Source organism: Penicillium verrucosum, assembly GCF_028828655.1.
Source record: "Penicillium verrucosum strain IBT 35672 chromosome Unknown utg000002l_segment0_segment0, whole genome shotgun sequence".
NCBI classification, from domain to species: Eukaryota; Fungi; Ascomycota; class Eurotiomycetes; order Eurotiales; family Aspergillaceae; genus Penicillium; species Penicillium verrucosum.
In genome coordinates, this window is record NW_026643211.1 from 5,380,722 (window position 1) to 5,401,202 (window position 20,481).

A 20,481-nucleotide genomic window follows, 5' to 3' on the forward strand; every position below is an offset into this window, starting at 1 on the left:
ACAAACCAAACGCCTCCGCAATGATCGATACACCGCATAACATCAATTCAGGGACACATTAAAAAGAGAATTGCGCTTGACAAGTCAGCATATCACGAAGTCTGATAGACTTTGAAGCTGCCGAATTCCCAGTACGCGGTCTCAAAACTAGTCGCGTTATCCCGCACAAACGTCGTGCAGTTTCCAGGACAGCTACTCTGTGTAGTATAGTACTTGCTCGCACCAGCCCAATCACCACACAAAGAGATATTAATAATGATACTCTGGTTCTTGAAATGAGAACCAATGTTGCAATCCGTGCTGGGGAAGTCTGCGAATGCTTTTCCCCAGGTGGATGGATCGGGACTGCCCGAGGTGATATCGGAGGGGATCTTGGAGCGGACCCATTGCCATACGCGAATACCGGCGTCGCGGAGTTCCATAGCATAGACCTAAAAGGAGTGATTATTAGTAAACTGCTTTGAACAGTTGAGGTACCGTCACTTACTCCGCCACCGTTACTATTAAACTCAGGACCGTAAGTACTCGCAGTACCCTTGACACCACAGCCCGTGTAGCCATTCGCCTCGTAATAACAGTTCTCGTGATCCACAGAGCCACTTTCCTTTCGTTTAACGCCCATGGTGCAACCTTCCGATGTGTGAAGTGTTGACTGAGTTCCAAAGGTTCCAGCATTAGTCGCTTCCACAACATCAATTTCTCCGTACTCGGGCCAGTTGTTGGGGTCTGTCAGCCACAGGGCTGGCCATGTACCACACCCGTACGGGGTGTGAATAACGTCGAAGATGAAAAGCCCATTGGCATATGTATTGTTGGATGTGACTCGCACAGATTGACGCCCGTTAGCAGCCTCCGATCCACTGTACGTCGTGTCCACCTTGAGCACCGCGGAGGTGTCTGTAGCGGAGGTTAGATTGAGCCATGTAGCCGCACCTCGATCTATATACCTGGATTACACGTTAGCTGATTTGCTTGGCCTGAGGTTTGATATGTTGGAGTCGTACTGGACAAATCCATGGGTTGGGTCTGTGTCAGTAAAATATTCAAAGTTGTCGAAAAAGGACGACCCCGAGAACTCGTCTTTCAGGCTGTAGTCTAGTTTCGAGTAATTGGGGTACCGATTGGCGCGCACCCCTAGAACAGCACCAACGACAACTGCCACAATCACCGCGATGATGCCGGCCGCTAGAAAAATCTTCTTCATCAAGGACCATCCCCGCGGGTCCCATTTGGAGTATTGATCTGTGGGGTGATAATCCTCGTGCATCTTGAAGGGCGGATGCTTAATTGAGATGTAGGGTGTCGTATGCGCCAAAAAGGCAACAACAAAACAATCACGCCGGGCTAAACAAGTGCAGAATTCAAAGCAATGCACAATTGCAATGCAGAATGAGAAGTGATAAAAAAAGAAAAGATGTCATCTCACTTCAAAATTTGCTGCCTTGGAGACAGGCCACGCGTTAAGATAAGTGGGGCGATGGGCAGTGGTCTGGGCTACGTACGTACTTGCTGCATATCCACTTACAGATCATTACTATATATAGTTACATATTTATTTATCCGGGTGATTTGTTGGCATTTCCGTTGATATAAGCCTATCGGGTTATCAGATGCAGAATAGCCTCCAGGAAGCCCCGAGCAAATGATTCAAAGAGAATGCTTCACATGCAGAATGCCCGCCCTTGATGACGTTTTCCCCGTTTCCTTAAAGGAATGCCAGCGACACATGTGTTATCAAGGTCTATGAGAGATCGAACTATGGTCGGCCAGGCCACCAAGGGAAAAGTGCAGCTCCTACCCAGTTCACCATCGACAGAAACATGCACGTCGGTGTTCTATGATCTTCCAGTCACTGCAAGGAACCACGACAATGCTTCAGGATGGTATGCATCCTGCTATACTGAGAGACCAGGGAACATCCCCTGAAGGCTGCACGATTGGCGGGTTGAGGGGCACTGCGAGAAGCTGTCTCCTTCATTATATTCAATTTGAACCAAAGCAGCCCTCGTGATATCAAGTTTGTTAATCATTATATGCTAAGAGTAGAGTTGTCCTATTTACAATTTCCAAACATCAAATCCGGAATCTCGCTCACACCTAAGCCCCACGGATACCCTTAAAAATATCGAGGGTATGCTTCCAAACGGATGCCCTCGTACCATCCGCTCGATAGCCTTCCAAAACCTTCTGGTTACTCACGGTGGCCGAATCAGAACCAACCAAGTAGGAACCAGACCCCTGAACACCATCCGAGCCAGTCGCAGTATCATTGCCTCCATTTGATCCTCTCGGGGCGAAACCCGGGTTGGTTCCCGCGTAAATATGTCTCTCACCGCTCTCTTCCAACCCAATAGTCAACGGCGAGAACAGAAGGAAGAGTGCACTCAGCGCAGTCTTGATTAAAAATCCATTATCACGCATTAGACTTGTGTTCACAATACCTGGATATGCGTGAACAAAGGAGATTGATGGATGCGACGAGGCAAGCTCTTCCATCGACAGCGATGTCATGGTAATTGCATGATTGGCGCAGTTCCGTAGAGAGTAGTTGTCCTTCAGGGACAGATCATTCATAACCAGGGGTGCATTTCCACGGGCATCCAGAACAGAAAGGACACGCGATAGACCGCGCTGGCCGGGAGGCTGCGCCTTGGGCGGCATTTGTCAATTGAGGAAGCAGATTGTATAAGAAACGCATGCGAGAGTAGTAATGGAGACTGAATTTCTTATCCAATCCTTCATCGGTCTCTAAGATTTATTCATTAGAGAGGTTGATAAGTGGGCGCGAAAATCAAAATATAAAAACATACCATCACGCCCCTTGGTAGTCAAAATGCCAGCACTCAGCACCAACAGATTAATCTTGTCTTCCTTGGCTTGAATTTCTTTGCATGTCTGGTCTACTTCTTGCAGACGCGAAACATCACCCTTAATGAAACTGATTTGTCCATCTGGATTCAAAGCGCGGAGATCTTCGATAATCTGGGAAGCTCGAGCCTCGCTCCGTCCGACGAGATAGACGCGCGGAGAAACAGCATATTTCACAAAAGCACGGGCGGTACTTTCACCGATTCCACTGGTGCCACCCACTAGAGCGATGTCAATGATCGTCCCTTGCTAGGGATGACGAGCCCTACCAAAAACTGCCACCAGGTTGGGACCATATTCCTTGATAGCAGAGTTGCTGTTTTGTACAGTTTCAAGCGACACCATATTTGTTGTATTTGATATCTTTAATGAATAGGGAGAGGGAGAGAGGGTGAGGGGTCAGCTTTGAGGTCATACAACATAACTAGGGGTCGGAGACTGCTGCCTTAAATGCCTGAAGCGGAGTCTAATTCACCCGGTGCCGATCGTTTATCGCCGCAAAGCCCGAGCCGGACGGCTCCAGACTGGCGAACTGGTCAACCTTTGCGCTTCTCTCTCTCTCTCTCTCTCTCTCTCTCTCTCTCTCTAGCGGTTTCTTCAGCCGCGAATATGACTAGGGAAGGCCGCTCTCGGCTCTCCTTCGCAGGATGAGTATAAATCTGTAGAGTGATATTGTTCAACAAGATCCCCAATCCCCATCTGAACTACTCCTCACACAAAAAGCAAAGTAAAGCGCCACTCATCCCTCTATTGCTTCTCTCCACGTTCATTTCCTCAAAGGTATCTCTAGTTTTCACATCTCACTTTCCATGCATCTCGTCTAACAGTCTAACATCATCCTCCAACTGCAGTCTGTAAGAGTATAAAAGCAACTGAATTCTGGAACAAGACTAACTTGCTATACAGCAATATATCCCACAAACCTACTTCGTCAGTCACCGATAAGCCGAAGATAATAGTGGCTCCTAACCCTATCCCGGACTCTGCCCAACGAGCGAGACACCAGTTGCCCTCACTGAGGTGATCAGATATCTAGTCTTGGAGCCAAGCGAAACCCTAACGAAACGCCTTTGTGACGCTGTAGGAGTATGGTTCTAGAGTGCATGCAGTGTTATTAAAACTGATATTATTCGCCAGCGTGTAGCACTCGATGGCGAAATTGCACACATCCCCGCAAACGCACAAGGATATACACAGCCTCTAGATCTGGCGGGACTAGATGGCGGTCGGGTTTTGACTCGCATCGAAGAAATACACGACTAACCAAGATCCTTACTCTGTCAGCAACCGCAGCCTCTACCACCGTATATACCCTAAAAGCCGACGACACGGTTAAGAGTTCGCCTTATATATTCAGCTTGGGACCAGTCGTGGCTTCCCCTTCCTTAGTCAAGATGTCCTGATCCATTACACGCCAGTGGAAAAAGAAAAGTCCAGATGGAACTTAACCTTGACATCGCTGTGGACACAGTACCCCTGTATGATCGAATCCTGCAGTCACGTATTGGCTTTTATTCGAAAGACTTCGAATACTAACAGGCATTATTAGGAGATTGTGAATAATAATATCTTAGTTTTTCCTCTTATATATATATATATACTGTTAAGGTATGTATTTAAGAAATGGGCTAACCTCTTGCTTCCACGTGTACGAAGCGGTATAGGCGCCAGCTGCCAAAACCCTATTTCTGGTAAATGTTGATGCCTTGATGCCTAGCTTTGGCCTGGTTATTGACCGCTCCTTACACCGCTCTATACAATGTACTGTAAATCATTCTACGACGGACAAATGCCTGAATTTAATGCCTGAATGTCTCGTATAACCAACACGGCATAGGATAACTAACCGGCCCCACTCTTTTTCCAAGCGGACCCTCGCAAGCGAGGGTCTAACACCCAAACACAAAACCACCCCTAAATGCAATGGTATCTTTTACTAGACGAGCTATATAAAAGGTACATACATAAATACTCGTTTTTCTCGGCCAAATTATATAAAGACCTTTTATTTTAAGTGTATCAGTAATGTTCTAATACTACCTTAATACTTTTATTAAATTTAAAGGGCAAGTTTCCGGGACGCCTTAGTAGTCAAATATCTTATATTCGGCGGGATAGTAGGCCAAAACTTTAAATCGTAATACTTTGAGACGGCTCCCTAAAACCTAGGCTGAAAATCAAATATAGTATTTAAATAGAGCGGATTGTTTTATATGCTAAGTTATAGTAAGCTTTCAGAGACTTTTATAGTACTAAAAACCAGCATTTTATATATACCTTTTATATAGCTCGCCTAGTAAAAGATACTATTGTATTTAGGGGTGGTTTTGTGTTCAGGTGTCAGACCCTCGCTTACGAGGGTCCCTTTTTCTGCTTAGAAAAAGGTGGGGCCGGTTAGGCGCCGTAACCCATAAAAACAAGGCTTTTAATCCCTATACAAACGGCGATATCTCCATATTTTTAGATGGTTTGCAAGTGCCAAAAATGAAGTTTTTCATCTGCACACGAATAGCAGTATCTCAATATTTTTAGACGGTTTACAAGTGTGAAAAATGAAGTTTTTGATCCCATATAAAGTGAGATGAGATATCTCCACTGATACTTGTCAAGATATCTCTATTTGTATGCTGATGAAAAGCTTCATTTTTGAGAGTTGTAAGTGCCAGCAAAATCAGGCTACTTTGTATTGGAAGTGTCATGGGAATTCAGGTACAGTCAGTGGACATAAAGTTTTTGCACCCCCTATAGCCCCACCTAGGCGCCAGGGGTGCAAAAACTTATGTCCAGTCACTAGCCGTGCCAAGCGCCCAACACCAGGTCCCCTGGTGTTGGTGCGCCCCACCAGATACCAGATTTTCACCAGATACCAGATCTACAATTTTAAGTATCCTTTGTACTCCGTATGACTTCCCTATACAAAAGGTACTTAAACACCCCGTAAACATAACATACATTTTCTCAGCACTCGAACCAGTTAGGGCAAATATAAGAAGATATATATAGTGTAAAGGAAGTCTATATTATTTAACCAAACTTTGGTAAGAAATATCAAGTACACTAAATTCAAGAAAGTACCTGGTTATTTCCCCTGTATAGCCTTCATATAGTGTCATTTTGAAAATATTCTTCTTCTTTTATATTAGATACTAATAATTAATACTACAATTAAACTAATTAAGCTAGACTTTTAATATATATTCGTATACTTTCTATTACTTTAGCTAGTTCGAGTGCTAAGAAAATGCATGTTATATCTATGGGGTAACTAAGTACCTTTTGTATAGGTAAGTCATACAAAAGATACATAAAATTGCAAATCTGGTATCTGGTGCAGGCCGCCAGTCCAAAGCTAGGCATCAAGGCATCAACATTCACCAGAAATAAGGTTTTGGCAGCTGGCGCCTATACCGCTTCGTACCACGTGTATACAGTCGGCCACATATAAATTGTTTTTTTCAGATCATATTGATCTTCCTCAACGGGATCCATCTGAACTTGTGTTTCATGTTTCGCACAAACTTCCAAGAATATCACTTATTCCCTCTCCCCACATTCCTTTCTTCTTCATATATCTCTCTCATTTCGATATCTCACTTCACTTTTCTTCCTCATATTCCCTCAGTTCACTTTCTCTCAACCAACTACCTCCCATCTTATTCATCATACCCTATCATATCTACCAAGCAAGCCCTCGGATTCATTATTTCGGTACGATCTGCAATAATTTGCTGCAAATTTATTGTGAGGCGTGGCTAACTGCTACGCAGAAATGTCTTCCGAGGGATCCTCTCGCGACCCGGTCACCAACGACCCAAAGGCCACAACAAGTGGACCTAAGCCTATAGAGGGCTATGCCCCACTCGTTCACCAAAGAGATGCACTGGTGGCGCTCAACGAGGTGATTAGAAAGCTCATCATGGAGCGAAGTGTAATCGAGAACGACATAACTCACCAGCGTGCCGTCCTCAACGATCAAATTGCACGCCTCTCTAACACAGATGAGAGCATACAGACCCTACAGAACGTGTGGGGAGATATGGCAGCCGGGTTTGGACACCCGTCCCACAAGTAAACGAGTAACCTGTGAGGACCCCTTTCCTTGTATTCATTTTGGATATTAACAATTATTTTCTGACGGATATAGAGTCCCCTTCAATCGGTCCTCGCCAGATGTGCTTAACTAGCGCCGGCCCGCGCAGAATTGAGAGCCCAGCAATTTCACCTTGTGTCTTCTGTTCTTTTTACTCTGTAGTCCGTGAAGTCCACGGTTTCTTGCTCTACTTGCATGTTTGCCTTATGTTTCCGGGCTCACTTCTGGCTCTCAGTGCCAGTATATTCATAGGTCGACTTGTTTCTGATGAGCAATCTATGGTAGATTACTACTATATGTGTGGGAGAAAGCAAAGCAAGAATTGTTAATTGCAAAACTAGAAATGCAGGGGTTTATATACCCTGTAGAAACTATCTGAACATTGCTCAATTGTAGCAAACAACAAATAGCAAATAGCAAACAAATATCAAAAGGCTCAGTCTGCAGCAAACAACATGCATGCATGCATGAGAGATTGTTCAACAGTTTCCTTTTTCTTCACATTTCCCTTTTGTCATGTCTATCTCTCCTCAATTCTCCTTCATTTTAATCAACCCCAACATGCCCCTATATTCTTATCTTTCGGTACATTCTCCTGATGAACTGGAGGAAAATGAATTCTGTAATAAAGCTAATCGCTTAATAGGAATGTTATCCGAGGCTTCACGCTCTGACCTAGCCACCAACCAGCCAAAGACCGCGGCTGTCGCATAACCACCTAACTCTGAAGCAGTGCGGCAAGCTAAGGCACGAGACACCCTCATATCTCTCAATGACGTAAACACACCATGTTAGAGCGCCGAAGTGAAATGCTTGAAAGCCAGATATCGCTCCGGGGAGTTGACCACGATGGAATGATTCAACAACCAGTAGTGCTAAACTATAAGCCGGCCCTGTTTTGGTATACTAATGAAATAATCCGGAACCGAAATACAGCGAAAGACAGAGTCATATCCGGGTTCCACACGACCAGGGTGAGAACCAGGTACCTGTGCTGGGTGGATAGTCCATTCAACATTCAGCATCAATCGTATTACTGTCAAAAATGGCTTTTGTTCTCTTGTGCTAAGTCTACATGATTATAGGTTCAGCTGCTGAGGATAGTCGAGGTGATGCATATTGCCATCCCAATTTACACCTTGTTTATATCAACTCGATTTTGAAGTAATTATTTTCTTCATGCTTCAGCAGCTCATATCGTTTCCCGTCTTAGGCATAAGGTCTCCTTGCTCCGGCTACCTTGCTCCGGCTATTTGCTTGAAATCATGTTCGCTGAAGTTCTCGTCCTTTCCCCCATCGGGCTGCCTAGTTTCTTCATTCCCTTCAAGCTGAGGAACAACGGTATGGGAAATACCCATAGTCAAACTACTCAGGCCACAAATCTTCGCAATGATAGCCCTCCAGTCCTTGCCGTACACACTCTCAAAGAGTGCTGCTTCATACGCTTCCTCCTCTTCAGGAGTTTGTTCTTGCTTCTTCATGCTAGTATAATTAGCTTGTTTGGTCATTCATAGCAAACGGAAGGAAGCTCATACAATGTCCATCTTAAATTTGCATGGCGTACACGAAGAAGAAGTTGCATGTCCCATCACTCCTCGTCCGTTAAGTTCATTGCACTCTCAACTTCCCGCACGAGAGGTTCCTGAAATGAATCATACCATGCACATGAAATCGTGGCCAGTTCAAAAAACCGGGGATAAAAACCGGAATACGCCCAGTCGAGAAAGCAAATAGATCCGTCATCCGCAAGAATGATATTCCTTCGGCAGATGTCGCCATGGCATAATACAAGAAGATGCGGTGTCAAGTCGATGTTCGCTTTTAAATGCTGCAGGCGACTATTCATAAAAACGTTCATGTCTTCGATGGATTTAAAGGCCGTTCTGGCGCCGTAATCCCCCCCATATGTAACCAAGTGGTTCACCGCCGGTAACCGGTCCAGGAATCGTACTTTTGATTTGTCCCATGTGCATAATAATACTTGCGATTCGAGGCAAAATATCCTTCCTCGCCTCTAGGTCAATGCCTTGGAGGTTTTGCCCTGGTATATACTCCATGAAAAGGCATCCATGAGGATCTCGTTTCTTGGATTCCAAATAGCGGTAGACTTTTGGAATGCGAACAATATTGCGGTCGACTGTGTTATAGGCAAACTCTTGCATGGCTGCTTTAGAGGCACAGACACCTAAACCGAACTTCGCCGCAATGTGGTCAGAAAGCTTGACAGCTTGATCCCCACCCATCGGCCCCCCGATATGACCCCCCTCCTTGTTTGCCCTATGACAAAGATCGATGAGCCATTCTTCGCTAGCTGTTTCAATATCCCAGGACATGATCACAAAATAATGATTGTGAGAATGAATATTACAAAGATGAAGCCTACGGAGTTAACGGACGGTCAAGGAGTGGGTCGTTTCACCAGATGGGGTGCGTGCAGCATCAGGCTCGATCGGGGTAGTTTTGAGATTGGCAATTTCGCAAGAAGGTTGATAATCGACATAATTGAGCCAGTGATGTGTTTCTATTTCTAAAGATCAAATGACAGGATTTTGGTCAATGGATTAGTGTGAGAAAGACCGACTGGTGTCCAGTCTATGATATCTACTAGTTTGACATGATGGGCCCCAACGACCTTCCCTCAAAGTCTCCAACTCTTTGGCTTCGTGAGGAAGAACCCCCTCGGGCACATTCTACTTAGCACCGGCCCTAACCAAATCTCCAAACCTCGTCTCCACCTGTCCAGCTAGCACCACAGGATTCCCAACCTCAACAATCTCTCCCTTATCCATAACAATAACCCTATCAAAGTCCATAATCATGTCCAGCCGATGACTGACCGCTATGATCGTATAGTCCTTAAACTCAACCCTGATAATCTCCTGCATAACACGTTCCGTCTTGTGATCAACACTCGAGCTCACCTCATCCAACAACAAAATACCGCAGTCTGAGCCATTCCGCGCCCTGGCAAAACGTCTAAGTAGCGCGCGCCCAAGCGACATGAGTTGCCTTTGTCCCGCGCTGAGTGTCCCCGCGCTCATGTCTGCGTCCAAACCACCCCGCTCTTGGACAAATTTCCATAGTTCCACAGCGACAAGCACAACTTGACATTCCTCGGGAGTCGAAACATTGGACGGATCCAGGTTCGCTCGGAAGGTGGACCCATCGGGTAGGAATACGGCTTCCTGCGGTACTGCGATGATTTGCTCACGGAGGGCAGCCCGATTTATGCGGTGCAGTGGCGTGTTATCGATGATTGTGTTTCCGGCTGTATCGGGGGTGGGATTGAGGAGTTTGAGGAGTAGCGCGATGAGACTGGACTTGCCGCTGCCGGTTCGACCGCAGATTGCAACTCTCTCGCCTGTCTTGATGATGAGGTTGATGTTTCGGAGGGCTAAGTTGGACGTGCCGTCGGGTTGGTCTTCTGCACTGCTCGGTATATTAGTACGGTACGTAGAGGGCATAGCATCTGTGGGGATATATCTCTCTTACCCGTAGCTCGCGGATACGCCCTTTAATTCCACCACACCGTTCTGTGGCCACTGGACAGGAGGAACAATGTCCTCTTCATCTCTATCTTCGGGCTTGACGTTTTCAGTGAACATCTTGAGACGAGCGATCGCTCCAATAGAAGTCTCTAGCTTGGTGTAGAATATGACAATGCCTGAAATGCTCTCCCCGAAACTCATGAGGGAGAACAAAGAGGCACCGGCGAAGCCAGAACTAGAGTGGAGCCGAACGGCGAGAGTCGTCATAACCACTGCAAGCACCATGACTACGATATCGAGGACGAGGGTCAGCCACTGTTGAATCATGAGGAGAAGATACGCAGGTCGTTGACTGGCATCAACTAGGCGAGTATTCTTGTCGACATCACCGGGAATGAAACCTGTGTATCTGTCAGCGACACCATGTCACAATCCGTAGTTCTCCAAATCGTCTTATTAAATTCAGGTCTCAGTTTTAGGTTGCATATCACTCACCGAAAGCTCTCAGGGTTGTAATTCCCTTGATAGTGTCAAGAAAATGAGTGCTGAATAAATGTACATTAGTTCAAAGAATAAAGCACACCTAGTATAAGGTAGTAACCAGTGATGGACCTACTACAAAGGGCTTTTAGCCTCAAGGTCTAACAACCTCAGCTGCCTGGACGTCCGAAGGTAAAACATTTGTAAGACCCACAATAGGCCGACGAGGAACGGGTAGCTTATGGCCAAGTACACGGACGATGTAAGCATAACTGCCGCTTGTCCGAGTGATTGAAAGACCTGCAATCTGTGTCAGACAATTGGACGGGCTTCGACGCCTTCCTCAATGCGAGTAGTAGCCACCGCTGGGTTTCAGGGTGGCATGCAATTTCACTAGACTTACGGAATAGGCAGTGTTCAATGTTGCACTTGGTAGCTCTGTGTCAATAAGATTCAGATCTTGCGAGAACAGGTTCGTGACAACACCAGTATCCGTATTGGTGAAAAAGGATAGCGGTGCTTGAATAAGTGTATGTAGGGCATCCTGGTGGAGACTAGCACCCGCCCTCTCCACAGAGACGATTAAGATGCAAATGCCGAGGAGAAACAACGAGATCAAGGCGCAGATTTGAAGCAAAGCATATATCCCTGCATAGTAAGCGTAAGGGTGCGTTGGGTGTTCCGATGAGATGTCATCGGTCCAGTATGTAAGCCCTGCAATATTTTGAATTAGTTATAACACTTCGGGTTTGAGGACAGGCCACATTTTTCTTAGCGTAAAAGCCACGATGATCGTGAATCTACGACCTGAAGATAGAGGCGACTCACAAACTGTTGGAAAATTCGTGAAGAAACCAAAAAGAACACTGAAAATCAAGCTGCATCCTGCCAAAATCCATCCCATGCTCTTGAAATAGTGCTTGTATACCGTCTTGTCGCCAATTTGCCGCGATACATCAGCACCCGTTGCAGTGGACGATGTATTGGTCATTGTAGTATGAAGCATTTCCGGATTTGATTCCTGCGGGTTTTTATTTGAAGTCATTTTCTCGGCAGAGGCAGCGTTGTCGGAAGAGCCCTTCAATCCCAGACGTTGAACATATCCTTGACTAGCCGTCAGTTTGTCAAAGCTACCTTGCTCAATAATTGTGCCGTTGCCGAGTGCTATTATATGATCCGCCGTGCGGAGGTGCTTGATACTGTGGGTGCACAACACAACCGTAGACCCCCGTTTCTTGAGCAGTCCATCTAGCCCAAATACCTGCTGGAAGACTTTCTCCTCAGTGTCCGCATCCAGACCACTAAAGATATCATCTAGCACCAGAAGATCAGAGTGCAAATATAGAGCTCGTGCAAGGGAAACCCGTTGTTTCTGGCCCCCAGATAGGACGATTCCATCCGAGCCGACATTCGTTTTATCCCCCTGTGGTAGTGTGGCAAGATCAAAGTCCAGGGAAGTAGCCTTAATGACTTCGACATACCTCTCATTATCGTGCGGAGAGAATCCCACAATATTGTCTTTGATCGACCCGTTCCAAAGGAATGCTGTTTGGTCGCAGAATCCAACGTGAGGAAATCTGGCACCTAAAACCACCCTACCTTCGCTAAAAGGAATTTCTCCAAGTAGTGCCTTACATAGCGTGGTCTTCCCAGAACCAACAGGGCCGACAACAATAGTTAGCGAGGACTTAGGTACTCGAGCACTAACATCCCTCAGGACGAACTTGTCCGCTTCCCAACCAAAATTCCCGCCCTTGATGACGAGAGGATGTAGAGATCCCGGCTCAGAATTAGACAAGAATTCGGTGTCGGCCCGGGGTTTTTCAGCATTTCGACTTATATCATCTAGAACTTGGCGAAAGTCATGGCGAGTCTCGCACTCCAAGAAGGCCTGGATTCGACCTAGACAAGCCAGTCCAGAGACAAGTTGAGGGATAGTTTGAAAGACCTGCGACAACGGGTTGGTCAAGAGCGTAAGGAAAGAAAGACTAGTGAACATCGTCGAGGCATCGAATGTTCTTTGGGTAAATGCGAATGTTAATGGCGGGCTGACCAATAGTGGAATGAAACCCAAAAGTGCCGCAACGATGAGTATCTTGCGGAATCGGGATCCAGCCGCTAGCTCTTTCACACGGAGATTCTGCACAAAATCGCCTATGGTAATCGAGAGGCCAGATATCTTCAAGTTCTTCATACTAGCAATGACTGTGGCCGTTAAGCCCACCCGTTTCTGGACGCCTGCCATCCAGGACCTCTGTGAATCCCCCGTGAAATTTATCACGATCCCTAATCCGATAAAACAGATTACAACAATTCCCACTGGTACGACGAACGGTACACCAATTCGGATGTACAACATCCACCCGGCGAGAGCTGCTTGAACTATGCTCGCCCAAGTCTCATGCAGATTTCTCAAGCCCGTGTCGATTCGCTCCATGTCTGCGCTCATTAAAGTTACCGCAGCGCTGTCATCGCCAGTTCCGATACGAGCTTCTGTGGCTTTGATGAAAATCTCCGTAGCTAGTATTGACTTGGACATAGTACGCATTCGGTGGTGGAAGTACCTATGGATATATATCAGCAGCGGGCCTTCCAATATTACTAGTAGTTATCTCATAGATGTCACCTTACCAATAAAATCCCGTTGATATAGCAAGTCCCAAATAGATAAGTAGACTAGCGCCGATAAATCCGTATCCGACGTTGGCGTCGAGTTCAGTCTTGGACAGGTAATCCAACAGTCGTTCAAGAAAAAGCGGTTGACAAAATGTGAAGCAAAGAAGCGCCAGACGTGGAGGTATAGGAAGTAGAAGAGGAACTTTTAGTGTGCGGACGAGCACTTTCACCAGACCAAATTTATCACCCTTCAACCTAGAGTAATCCATGTTCTTCAGAAACTTATTGTGAAGTGGTCTAGCGTTGAAGGAGCTATCCAGAGGGTAAAGATCCCCAGTTGTCATGACTTTGCGGTAGCCAACCAGGAACATCTTGTTAAGCCAGAAAAACACTCCTAAAGAAAAGATGCCACTCGTCTCCTCGGGACTATGCTCCTTCTCGTCCCAACCCACCCATCTAGACTTTTGCTGGGCTTCTAATAGTAATATCCCAGTCTTCAGAGCTATAGCAGCAACGAAGATGCTGCTATAAGTGAGTTCAGGTTTGTCATCCGATGACAGAAACAGCGTTCTTGCCTGGGCTACGTCTAGAAAAAGAGTTAAGAACAAGTAGCCACTCAGCAGTATGGACGGCCTTGGGCTTTTGCTGTGATCAACAACACTCAGTGTGATCATGAGTAGGGCTGAGACAAGGTTGAGGACCGAGGAAGCGATGAACAATTTGGTCACATGGAAGGACCCAGCCGCAACTAAGATGAAGAGTGAAAGTTCAAGTCCGACATAGGTTGTGATAGCACCCTGCACCAAATTTATCAGCACGTTGAGCGTCTACATCAGAAAAGGAGCATACCAATTTGATCAATTGGAACACCGGTGCGTTCACGACAGTGGGCTTCCGTGCCTGGTAAAGTGTCCGCCATAATGATGTTACGATGAACAAAGTGGATGGAATGATTGAGAAGAATAATTGCTCGAATTGGATGTTGAAGTCAAAACTCCCTTGGTTCAGCCGAAGCAAGTTCTCTTCTCCGGTAGTGAAGGTCATTGCACACGCCCAAGCAGGTTAGATGTTCTCAATGTAAGCTTTCTTCGTTGTCGTAGCAAACTATGTCTCTGTGCTGTCTAGAGAATATGTCTGATCCAACCACACCATAAAAAATGAAAGGTGGTATAGTGGGGGGTACCCTTGGTCGAAGGTAGCCAGGTAACAACGCCTTGTAAGTGTCAGGTGATATGGCGCTTATCATTAATATGTTAGTAACTCCGAGCTCCGAGGTGGATTTTACCTGTGTGAATGAGGCTAAATCGAACTCGGTAATCTCGTCATTACCCCCCTGTCATTCAATGACCTAGAGCCAATAAGCGGCCGTTGGTGCATCATTTATATTGCACCGTACACGTAAGCCATGGAACGGAGCACGATATGTTAGCGTTCATCCTTGGTAAATTTTACCTACCTGTCAGTAAATCAGTAAGGTGTTTGGTGTTTGAGCCAGCGTCGCAGCAATCTCATCTATCACGATATCACGCCAGCAGATATCAAACCACTGCGCCTAAACTCTCCAAAGGCAAAAAGTGCCTAGCCTTCAGTCGTCAGTTGAGTGGGTCTGACGATCGCTTTTTTGTTACATTAGAGCGCGAGACACCCACTGAGTACCAGGAGGTGTTTCTCCTGCCAAAGGGTGCCTGGGTGCCTGAGGCATATGGCCCCACATGAGACAGATCTACTTTAGTTATGTAGTAGATAGTCTCTCTCTCCTCTCCGTCCATCCGCACACAGACGAATCCTACCGTGTTGTTCTCCATATCGCAACTTCGTAGGATGTCTGTTAAGATAAAAGTACGCTCAAAGTTGGCCATAGATGTTGGTTTGGGATAAAGGAGGGTCAGGCAGTGGCCTGGTGGCGGGTTGGAAGGAAGGGCAGAGGTGACGGCGCCCCCAGTTAAACGGGCTTCACTAGGAGAAGCAAGCGGGAGGGCTATTGATGTAAAGGCAGGGGCGAGGTTTGAAGTGCTATAACCATGGAGCATAATGTACGATTCGCCACTTTTCATCGGAATCCGTTTTGTCTCTATTCGTCGAGATTTTGATTTTATGGGTTCTTACTGGTTCAACACCCACCAGAGAGCCTGCATGTGTTTCACATGTAACATGAAGATCAGAACGAATACGCTCCGTAAGGGCCAATAGAAGTCGTCGCTACCCCCGGGGTTTAGTGTCTTAAAAGAACCATCTTGGTAGCCTATTTACTTATGTACAGTCAATTAGCGCCGTGGTATGATATTTCATATATAAGCTAATATAGCCACGATTCTGTAGACTCATCGAACACATGAATATCAGAAGCTAATCCAATCAGAGGGCTGGGATAACTTCTGTCGCACAGACAAGCCTCGTATGGCGTAGATGCAGACTACGTGAATATGCATGTACGCCCCGTCTCACCCCTCCTATATGCAGATGGCTGACCTATCGTATAGAGTGGAAGATTCTCAGTCGAGTGGATACATCCTGCAATGCTACCCTTCGTAAAATACCGAGACTAATCAATCGTTAATATTCATATTGCAGGTATCTATGTCAAAACACCACCCCTCTTTTTAAAGCTTTAAGAGACCGCGCGATGTAGCACCCCTCTCTTGATGTTTTGAATTTTTCTCTTTAACATCAACATCAGCATGTTGTCAACACTATGGTTGGGTCTTCTCATTGCCTTTGGATTTTGGATTGTTACAACCCTTCGCGGCCGCAAAAGATATCCCCTCCCTCTTCCTCCTGGTCCTAAACAGAAGCCCATAATTGGAAATCTGAAGGACCTTCCAACACCAGATCAACAAGATTGGATGCACTGGCTGAAACATAAGGAGCTATATGGTAAGAGAGAATTCCTGCGGAATATACAACCCGGGATGTTGACTGTTTCCAAATAAGGACCCATTAGCTCACTCACTGTGCTGGACAGACATGTCATCATCCTTAACGACGCCAATTTGGCAGTTCAGCTATTAGAAAAGCATTCTTCTATACACTCAGGACGTCCAGAAAACATGTTCACTGACATGTAAGTGGAAGCATTGCTTGCGTGACACCAGGGTAACTGATATCGCCAGGTCGGGCTGGCAATATATCCTTGGGGCGCTCAGAAACCCGGACCACGTAAGAAAAACACGGAAACACTTGTATCAAGAGATTGGTTCAAAGAATTCTGTTGCCCGTTTCAACGATGTTCAGACAACGGAGGTTGGTCGTTTTCTGTTGAGGGTATTGGATGAGCCAGACAAACTTCATCAGCACATACGGAAGTGAGTCAATTCCTCTATTCAACATATCTTAGTATACAAATTCTAATTTCAATAGAGATGCTGGAGCGATCGTTCTGAAGATTGCGTATGGGTACACTATTGAACCTCATGCGCAGGACCCTCTTGTAGATCTGGCCGACAAGGCGATGGAGGACTTCTCATACGCCTTGCTTCCAGCAACTTGGGCAGTGGAGTTTATTCCAATAAGTAAGTAGCAATTGATGATTTACATCAACTCGTTGAATTATGGAATATTTTCTGACTCTCTGGCTCTCTGGTTAGTGAAATATCTCCCGGCCTGGTTCCCTGGGGCACGATTCGTGAAGATCGCTCAAACCTACAAGTCAAGAGCACAGTCGTTCAGTGACGTTCCATATGCATTCACCAAGCAGCAAATAAGTAATGGTCGTTTCGTGCCATCATTATTGTCCAATCTTCTCCAAAATAATCGTGTGGAGCCTGGGACTGAAGAAGAAGGCATCATCAAGTGGTCAGCTGGGTCTCTATACGCAGGAGGCGCGGATACAGTGAGAGAAAGTCCGGGCTATACGCATCATATTTGACTGACAAAAGGTAGACTGTTTCCTCTATTGCGAGTTTCTTCCTCGCAATGGCTCTTTTTCCGGGGGTGCAGCGCAAGGCTCAGCAGGAACTCGACACAGTGCTTGGGAGTGATCGACTACCTCAATTCCAAGATCGAGAAAATCTTCCATACATGGATGCACTAGTCAAGGAAGTTTTCCGATGGCATCCAGTTGTACCCATGGGTGTCTCACACACGTCAACTCAGGACGATATATGCGAAGGGTACTTCATCCCCAAGGGATCATCTGTTCTTGCAAACATCTGGTGAGTTGTTCTTGTCCATTGCAGGATACAGTACTTTCTGATGCATTTTTTAATATTTTAGGGCATTTACACACGATCCAACCGTCTATCGTGACCCAATGACCTTCAGCCCGGAGCGCTTTTTGACCTCCCCCGACGGCAAACTCCCAGAGCGCGATCCGCACATGCTTGTGTTCGGGTTTGGTCGTCGAGCCTGTCCTGGGCGTACACTGGCAGACGCAAACGTCTTTCTTACTGTCTCACAGGCTCTGGCTGTCTTCAGTATCTCGAAACCAATCCAAAATGGAGTTACCCAGGATATCCCACTAAAGTTTCTCCCCGGGGTCATTAGCCATCCAGCTCCGTTTAAGGTGTCAGTCCAGCCGCGAAGCGCAGTGCACGAACAACTTGTCAGAGACCTCGAAAAGCATCATCCTTGGGAGAAGAGTGATTCCGAATTTCTCCCAAGTAAGTAGATGAGAATCCGTGCGTATGCTCGTGTGAAGCCATCTACTTATGTGCGTGCGTGAAACTGCCAATAAACTGCAGCTTCATTGTCTTTCCCATCCCTAGTCCATCAAGAGGATCTACGCCATCGGTTAGGACTATATCAGGTCGCATTCGGTTACAATAAGTCCAACATCCAACATCATCGAACTTCCTTCTCAGATCGCAAAGTTGTCATGTTTACTCATTTATGTCCAGCCACCCACGAGATGGTTTTCAAAATGCTTCTCGGCTTTCATGACCGACCTTTTAAACGGACGTTGTCGGAGATATGAAGTTGTCAAATTTAGCATTTCAATTACGGCTTCCAAGAATTGTAGACTGGGAAAACAATGACATCAAGCCACAGAGGTTATTATTTTTCACCTGATCGTGAAAGAACGACTGGTATTTAGAGCTTGAGATTACTTGTTTTAAACTGAGAGATTGAATGCGTCCTATTCTACTAATCATTTTTCCCTAGGAGGCGACGTTCTCCAATCAAAGAGCCCATTTAGTATCGGATTAATATGTTGAATACACATTATATGGGAATGAACTCAGACTAAATCACCACATATTCCTAGTTCCACGTAGTACCCATGTTCTACCTCAACAACAAAGTGGATAGGTTGATAGTGCCATGTATCCCACCATTGTTTCCGGACTATTATTGTTAGAGAACTAATTAAAGCATCTCTGCTTTGTTCACTACCTCTTTGTTTTGATCTAAAGATACCATGAATCGTTTTAGCCATATCCTATGCTTTGTCGATGTCAAAGACAATAAACAATGCACTTCTCAAGCTCGAGTCTCAAAGCTGCGTTCTAAATTAACACCGTCTCGGTCTCAAAGCGCGCGTCAAGTATTTAATAGTCGAGGAAATCCATTCCAGCTCCCATTTCATATTCACAGCAACTATTCAATTCGTCCAACAATCTAATAACCAACACAATTCAACTCCACATATTATCACTTTTTATTATTACCCTTCAAAATGCCGAGATACAATTTGGGTATTGGTCCAGGACCCGAACAAGGTTTGTGGGATCGATTTGGTCTCTATTCAAACCCCCAAGCCCGAGCTACTGTTATGGGCGTTATTCGAAGAGTTCATGACGTCGAGCAAGCTGCACATATCGCTGGTGGTGGCAGGCCTAACTATCTTTTTGCCTCGATCAACCATAGAACAAACTTTAATGTTGGTGTCACCGCTGAAATACCCAATCTACCAGCATCTATCCAAGGCCGTCCTCAAGCTCAGCTTGTTCAGTGGATGATGGATCTTTGTCGTTTCTACCGAGCCTATGATCCCACCAGTTGGGGACTCTCTGCACCGGCCATAGCTGGATGGCAACCACCGGCTCCAGCACCCGCCCCAGCAAAGGCCCCTGTAATTGCCCCTGCACCCGCCCCAGCACCCGCCCCTGCACCCGCCCCAGCTCCAGCCCCTGCTCCAGCCCCTGCTCCAGCTCCTGTCCCTGCACCTGCACCACCTGCACCACCTGCACCTGCACCCAAAAACTCGCGTAAACGAGGGCGAGATGACGCAGCTGACGACGATTCTGAATTTCCAGCTCATAAGAAGCTAGCATTGGGAGAGATGCCAGAGTATCCAGACTTGCCAGATCCAGCGAGATTATATATCCAAGGGTACGAGACTATCCTAGGAATTAAGGTGCCGCAGAATGATGATGATGATGAGGATGATGTGTATGACGCGGCAGTAGACGATGAACTTGAACTGCCTGACACGGCAGAAGATGATGGAGTAGAAGAAGAACTTTAGGTGTATAAGTCGACGATAAATAGGGGAGGAAGAAGGGTAAGGATTAGTATTATACTAAGCTTTTTCTCAGAGGTCTACTGTTTGATTTGTTTTTTTGTCTAGCGAAACACTTGTTTGTGCATATTGACAGTCTCTTAGAACTATATATGATATAGATTTTTTTATATATATTTGGAGTACAAACCTGAATAGTTTGTCTGGAGCTTATTGCACCTTTTAAACCCGTAAGCATAGAATAGAAGGTTGCCTGGTAGCGAAAAGGCTTAGACGACAGTTTCATTTAAATCCCCAGAAATTAAGAGTTCATGTACCACTAGTTAGTTAGTTAAGCAGTGGCTAGTTAACTATAGGTTAAGACATGGTTATCGATGGTAATTTTTAAATTACTAGTAGCTACATATGTACGAGTACCTCATCTGATATCCTAACAAGCCCCCCCCCTCCCAGAATATTATTCACGGCACTAATTACTATGAATTAACCCAGGTGCCATTCAAGGAGAGTTCATATTCGACCTTTTTTTCTGTGTCACT

The 20,481-nt window shown here is 45.9% G+C and overlaps 9 protein-coding genes across 9 annotated transcripts; 3 read left to right on the top strand and 6 right to left on the bottom strand.

The window, feature by feature from the left end:
- Positions 1–92: 92 nt before the first annotated feature.
- Positions 93–1,267, bottom strand: N7516_007637 (glycoside hydrolase family 16 protein; the record flags this gene model as incomplete). The annotated part of the gene is made up of 3 exons (XM_057220357.1): positions 93–431; positions 488–947; positions 1,005–1,267. 3 exons carry the CDS (start codon positions 1,265–1,267, stop codon positions 93–95), a joined length of 1,062 nt encoding a protein of 353 aa, XP_057074448.1.
- Positions 1,268–2,097: 830 nt separating this feature from the next.
- Positions 2,098–2,661, bottom strand: N7516_007638 (uncharacterized protein; the record flags this gene model as incomplete). The annotated part of the gene is made up of 1 exon (XM_057220358.1): positions 2,098–2,661. The coding sequence occupies one exon, from the start codon at positions 2,659–2,661 to the stop codon at positions 2,098–2,100; it is 564 nt and encodes a 187-aa protein (XP_057074449.1).
- Positions 2,662–2,748: 87 nt separating this feature from the next.
- Positions 2,749–3,227, bottom strand: N7516_007639 (uncharacterized protein; the record flags this gene model as incomplete). Its single annotated transcript, XM_057220359.1, has 2 exons — positions 3,138–3,227; positions 2,749–3,089 (listed from the first exon to the last, which is right to left on the bottom strand). The coding sequence occupies exons 1-2, from the start codon at positions 3,211–3,213 to the stop codon at positions 2,749–2,751; spliced, it is 417 nt and encodes a 138-aa protein (XP_057074450.1). The 5' UTR covers positions 3,214–3,227.
- A 3,410-nt stretch (positions 3,228–6,637) lies between these two features.
- Positions 6,638–6,940, top strand: N7516_007640 (uncharacterized protein; the record flags this gene model as incomplete). Its single annotated transcript, XM_057220360.1, has 1 exon — positions 6,638–6,940. The coding sequence occupies one exon, from the start codon at positions 6,638–6,640 to the stop codon at positions 6,938–6,940; it is 303 nt and encodes a 100-aa protein (XP_057074451.1).
- Positions 6,941–8,193: 1,253 nt separating this feature from the next.
- Positions 8,194–8,439, bottom strand: N7516_007641 (uncharacterized protein; the record flags this gene model as incomplete). The annotated part of the gene is made up of 1 exon (XM_057220361.1): positions 8,194–8,439. The coding sequence occupies one exon, from the start codon at positions 8,437–8,439 to the stop codon at positions 8,194–8,196; it is 246 nt and encodes an 81-aa protein (XP_057074452.1).
- A 107-nt stretch (positions 8,440–8,546) lies between these two features.
- On the bottom strand, positions 8,547–9,291 carry N7516_007642 (uncharacterized protein; the record flags this gene model as incomplete). Its single annotated transcript, XM_057220362.1, has 2 exons — positions 8,547–8,908; positions 8,940–9,291. The coding sequence occupies 2 exons, from the start codon at positions 9,289–9,291 to the stop codon at positions 8,547–8,549; spliced, it is 714 nt and encodes a 237-aa protein (XP_057074453.1).
- Positions 9,292–9,648: 357 nt separating this feature from the next.
- N7516_007643 (uncharacterized protein) lies at positions 9,649–14,586 on the bottom strand (the record flags this gene model as incomplete). The annotated part of the gene is made up of 8 exons (XM_057220363.1): positions 9,649–10,387; positions 10,451–10,847; positions 10,942–10,991; positions 11,063–11,226; positions 11,330–11,640; positions 11,755–13,490; positions 13,558–14,339; positions 14,392–14,586. The coding sequence occupies 8 exons, from the start codon at positions 14,584–14,586 to the stop codon at positions 9,649–9,651; spliced, it is 4,374 nt and encodes a 1,457-aa protein (XP_057074454.1).
- A 1,634-nt stretch (positions 14,587–16,220) lies between these two features.
- N7516_007644 (cytochrome P450) lies at positions 16,221–18,148 on the top strand (the record flags this gene model as incomplete). The annotated part of the gene is made up of 7 exons (XM_057220364.1): positions 16,221–16,416; positions 16,474–16,603; positions 16,653–16,844; positions 16,900–17,051; positions 17,127–17,371; positions 17,422–17,693; positions 17,755–18,148. The coding sequence occupies 7 exons, from the start codon at positions 16,221–16,223 to the stop codon at positions 18,146–18,148; spliced, it is 1,581 nt and encodes a 526-aa protein (XP_057074455.1).
- A 1,008-nt stretch (positions 18,149–19,156) lies between these two features.
- N7516_007645 (uncharacterized protein) lies at positions 19,157–19,948 on the top strand (the record flags this gene model as incomplete). Its single annotated transcript, XM_057220365.1, has 1 exon — positions 19,157–19,948. One exon carries the CDS (start codon positions 19,157–19,159, stop codon positions 19,946–19,948), a length of 792 nt encoding a protein of 263 aa, XP_057074456.1.
- Between the last annotated feature and the right edge of the window lie 533 nt (positions 19,949–20,481).